This window comes from Alexandromys fortis, unplaced genomic scaffold, assembly GCF_014885135.2.
Source record: "Alexandromys fortis isolate MF-2015 unplaced genomic scaffold, M_Fortis_MF-2015_v1.1 scaffold_26, whole genome shotgun sequence".
NCBI classification, from domain to species: Eukaryota; Metazoa; Chordata; class Mammalia; order Rodentia; family Cricetidae; genus Alexandromys; species Alexandromys fortis.
Genome location: NW_026067894.1, coordinates 7,789,086 through 7,793,299, shown reverse-complemented (window position 1 = coordinate 7,793,299; position 4,214 = coordinate 7,789,086). Strand labels below are relative to the sequence as shown.

General features: G+C 55.2%; 1 protein-coding gene across 2 annotated transcripts; it reads right to left on the bottom strand.

Moving 5' to 3' along the window:
- Positions 1–278: 278 nt before the first annotated feature.
- Hmgn2 (high mobility group nucleosomal binding domain 2) lies at positions 279–3,725 on the bottom strand. Of its 2 annotated transcripts, XM_050152748.1 has the most exons (6): positions 2,931–3,725; positions 2,093–2,137; positions 1,874–1,903; positions 1,536–1,586; positions 1,057–1,152; positions 279–691 (listed from the first exon to the last, which is right to left on the bottom strand). In XM_050152748.1, the coding sequence occupies exons 1-6, from the start codon at positions 2,943–2,945 to the stop codon at positions 656–658; spliced, it is 273 nt and encodes a 90-aa protein (XP_050008705.1). In that variant the 5' UTR covers positions 2,946–3,725; the 3' UTR covers positions 279–655. The 2 variants fall into 2 exon arrangements, with proteins under 2 accessions (XP_050008705.1, XP_050008700.1); XM_050152743.1 differs by lacking the exon at positions 2,931–3,725 and having other exon boundaries at positions 1,536–2,250.
- Positions 3,726–4,214: the final 489 nt, after the last annotated feature.

Sequence of the window (4,214 nt, the reverse complement as noted above, 5' to 3'; positions counted from 1 at the left end):
CCATTGGATGCTCTGCAAAGGGGGAGGAGTTTAGAGTGAGGGCTGACATTTCACATCGAGGATGTTGTTTCACAACTCTTCACAAGCCGACCCTGACTTTCAGGAAATGAAATGAAAATGGCAGAATTATCAATGTGCAGATCCACAATCTTCTATAAAAGGAACCGCTGCGCTTTTGAGGACACTCAATGGTATCACTGCAAAGTCCGGATTGCCCAACAGACTGGCAAAACCAATTTTGGGGATCAGGTTCCAACAGGTCTCTGGTCTTAAGGGAGTTAAGTCTATGTTGATGGTACAGGGGAGGAGGATATAAAAATGAACTGAGTTTTCCCACACAAGGCATATTGTGCCATGGTGGCCACACATGTCAACATGTCCCCAGGGGGTCTCTCCTGGGAGCCAAGAGGAGTCTTCAAAATTATCAGGGAAAGATGTTTTCCATCATGAACCATCATTCATCCAGCTTGGGAGACAGTGCTAGGGACACATGTTCCTCCCCACCCAAAACAATGAAGTGTTCTGTGTGCTAACAACATAGCTTTAAAAAAAAAAAAGTAAAACAAAATTCTGCATTTTTATAAAACTTGATAAAAAATAGTATTTCAAACTGTACAGTCACCAGAAGTACACAGTTATCAAAAACGCACACATTTCACTTGGCGTCTCCAGCACCTTCAGCTTTTTGTGCCTAAAAGAACAACAAGTAAAGTCAACACATAAACTAAACTCTACCTTTGCTTACTCTAGTCTATATACACGGTATCGTTCCCATGATAAAATCCAGGTTTGGGTCCACTTGGGGACACCAAGACTGCACTTCAAGAACAGCCCACTTTACTAAATCACCCCGCCCACTGACTGATTGGGATAGATAGGATCAGAGGACCCAAGACCTTTAATTTCATGACAGGATAAGCCAAAACAGCAAGTGCCTTCTAGATTATAACAGACTTTTGAACTGAGGATTTCAAACAGGAGGAAAAAACCACACCCCACACAGTGATCCAGATATAAGGGGTAATAAACAATTGTGGGATGAAAGACTCACTGTACCTGGTCTGTTTTGGCGTCTCCATTCTCTGCAGGATTATTGGCATCCTTACCAGCATCGGCCTTCCCCTTCTTCCCCTTGGGTACCTTCTCTCCCTTCTAATGCCAAAAGACAGATATTACAGTTTTTCATTTTGCATACCAGGATGTAACCTACCAAGTTCTACAGGCTTGCCTACTGAAGATATACCCCACTCCACTAGGCTGAAGTATAATTTTAGCTACTTTTTGCTAAGGAATATAAATTAAGTTACAGAAATCTAAGTTTGCTAAAAACACTCCTTTCCCAGCCAAGGGTAGTTTTCTGTAATTCGTGCCACAGACACTAACATGACAAACACCAGGAATAAGGCCAAAGCGACAACATCCACTGGTGGACACCCATTATGGTGAATTAGGTTACGGTGGGGAAGGACAGTTCTTTCTGTGAAAATCACCCATCTGATCTGGTATTAGCACCACAGTCATGCAGTCCCGCTTACCTTTGCGGGGGCCTTTTTAGGCTTGGGCTCTGGCTTTGGAGGAGCAGGTTTCTTGTTTTGGTAGGCAATGGGGAAGAGCAAACTATTAGTACCAAGGACCAAAAGAAACAACCTCCCGAACCACACATCTAGGAAAACTATCATTGGGGTTGCCTTTCTTTTACGATCTGAAAGTGATCTTCCAATTTGGTCTTAATCACAACTTAGGACCACGACAAACTCCAGAGGTGCCACACCACAAGGTAATTTACTCAAAACCAGCCACAAACTATAATTCAGCGAAATCAAAGGGATCCCCAAAATGTTTCCCAACCTCGGGGTCAAGTATACACACTTACAGCAGACAACCTTGCCGATCTTCTCTGTGGCTATTAAAAAGAAAACAAAGTCAGAAAAATAAACACAACTTCTGCACCAGTTTTTCCACATTAAAGAACGCGAAGAAAGAAACTCTAGGGTAACTCCAGACTTGGGGCTGAGGTCAAACAATAGCAAAGCAGCCCGTGGTGTTATTACCCAAAGCCCTGTGCAACAAGCCCTGTGTGGGTAAGACTCACCTCGTCCTTCACCTTGGCTTTATCTCCTTTAGTATCCCCTTCAGCCTATAAAGATAGAAAACAAAAATTTGTAACCTCGGAGGTAAACCTCAGCCATCGCGACCTTAAAAGAAAGCGACACCACGTTTCTAAAACGTATCGACTCAGCGTCTCTTAAAAGTAGCCTTAGTGGGGGATGGAGCCCCAACGAAGGTCGAGGCCCGCACGGCAGACCCCGCAGGTCGGCCTCCGGGAAGCGCGGGAGAAGCTGGAGCGGGGCCGGCGAGTCGCCGGGCGCCACCAGCCAGGCAGGCGCAACAGCTGCAGATTGTGCAAACAAACCCCTCCGGAGGCGGAGCCCAGCGCCGTTGCCATGGCAGCCGTCGAGGGCGGGAGCTCGGGGAACTCGTGGGCGGCGGCGCGCGGTCCCTGCGCCGGGGACGTGGGCGGCCGGGGGGCGGAGCCACACTGCGGCCCCGCCCCTCGCGGCGTCAGTTTTTTGGCGGCAGAGCGCTCCCCCGCCCGCCCAGCCGAGCGCCGCCTTCCCGCCCTTTCGGGTTTGAATCGCCCGCTCGCCCGCCCGCCCGAAGGAGAGGAGGGGGCGGCTGGTGGGGGAGGGGGTGCGGGCGGCCGAGGGGAGCGGGATAAACAGCGGCCAACATGGCTCCTCCCGTCGCCGCCGCCGCCGCTCCTCCAATATGGCTTCTGGCGCCCGCGGGCAGCGCGCCGCGCAGGCTTCGCCCGCGGCCGGACTCGGGCTGGAACCCCGCGCCGCGCCCGCTCTCCCTGCCGAGTTCCGCGCTCGAGGCGAGCGGCGGCAGTGGCTGCGCCCGGGCGCCCACGCGCTCGCGCCACGTACCTTTCTTTTGGGCATGGCGGCGGCGGGGGGGAACGTCGGCGCTGAACGCGGGGCTGCAGCGGTGCGCGGCTCGGGTCCGTCCGGGGGTCGTTCTCGCTGCTTCTTCACACTGCTCGGGCTCCGGGGGGTTTATAAAGTTTTTATAGCGCTGGGAGCCTCGGACCGGTTAGAACCGGATTTCACCTCCCGCCGCCGCTCATTGGCCCAGCTGGGGTCACGTGGGCGGGGTTTAAACTCACCTCCTCTGGAGTGAGGAGGGGGTGTCGGGGGAGGGTGAGCTAGACGGGCGCGCGCCTTGGGGGAGGGGGCGCGGTGGGGGAGGCGCGCGCCCGAGGCAGTAAATGAGGGGCGCGCGAGGCGGCGGGCTCGGGGTTCTGCTCCCGCCCGAGCTGGCTTTTGCAAACTCCCAAGTTCCTTCCACCTTATGCAACCCTGCTACCCACTTCTCCAAGCCGTGCGACACTGGGCACATCTCGGCCGCTTTCCTTCCGGCTCCCGCTGGGGGCCCCACAAGAGGGGATGGCGAGGCCTGGCCGCGCCGCCCGGCTCCATAGGCGACGACGGGAGGCGGCCGCTCCAGGGGCCACGGGCTCTAGTGGGATGAGAGCGAGGGGGCTGGCTTGGCGCAGTCGGACGTGCATCCTTCCGAACTGCTACCTCGGGAAATCCCTCCGTGCGCCTCACCTGGGAAGCCGTCCACTGGAGGTGGGGGCGTGGGCTCCAAGTGGAGACTTTGCACACAGGGGTGCCTTTCGTGTACGGCCGGGCAGGTAGGAGCTGTCCTTTCAGCACCTACTGCTCAACGGCCTCCCCAAACGCTACACAGCCCCCCAATATCGGCCGGGTGGCTTCCTTAAGCCCCTGCACGTCCGGCCCCCTGGACCCATCACAGAATGGTGGAGAAAAGCCGCCAACACGGTCTGCGAGCACTCCCCTCCCCCTAAGCCCTCTGGGTCTCGGATACAGCTAGCCCAGCTGCCCCCACTCGACAGAGGCCACCAAACCTGGGCTGTGCAGATGCCACAGCTGGCGAAACCTCCCCCCCCCCCAACACACTCTCAAGCCGGCTTGTTCTCGCTTGCGTGAGGAAGAAGCCGTTGAAGGAAAGCGCCGGAAGATTAGGAAACAAGTAGACGAACAGGTGTGATGGCCAAGGGGCCCTCCTGTGCACCCCAGTCCAAAGCCCGGCGTTCTAGAGCTGGCCAGCGCACTCGCGGGAGGGTGCCAATCGCAGAAGCAAAGCAAGGCGTTCTTTCGTTATAGACACGGAACAAATCTTACACC

Coding starts and splice junctions, on each gene's coding strand:
- Hmgn2 (XM_050152743.1), bottom strand. CDS start 1,679: ATGATAGTTTTCCTAGATGTGTGGTTCGGGAGGTTGTTTCTTTTGGTC. Junction 1,153..1,535: donor CTAAAAAGGCCCCCGCAAAG/GTAAGCGGGACT, acceptor TTTTGGCATTAG/AAGGGAGAGAAGGTACCCAA. Junction 692..1,056: donor GAGACGCCAAAACAGACCAG/GTACAGTGAGTC, acceptor TTGTTCTTTTAG/GCACAAAAAGCTGAAGGTGC.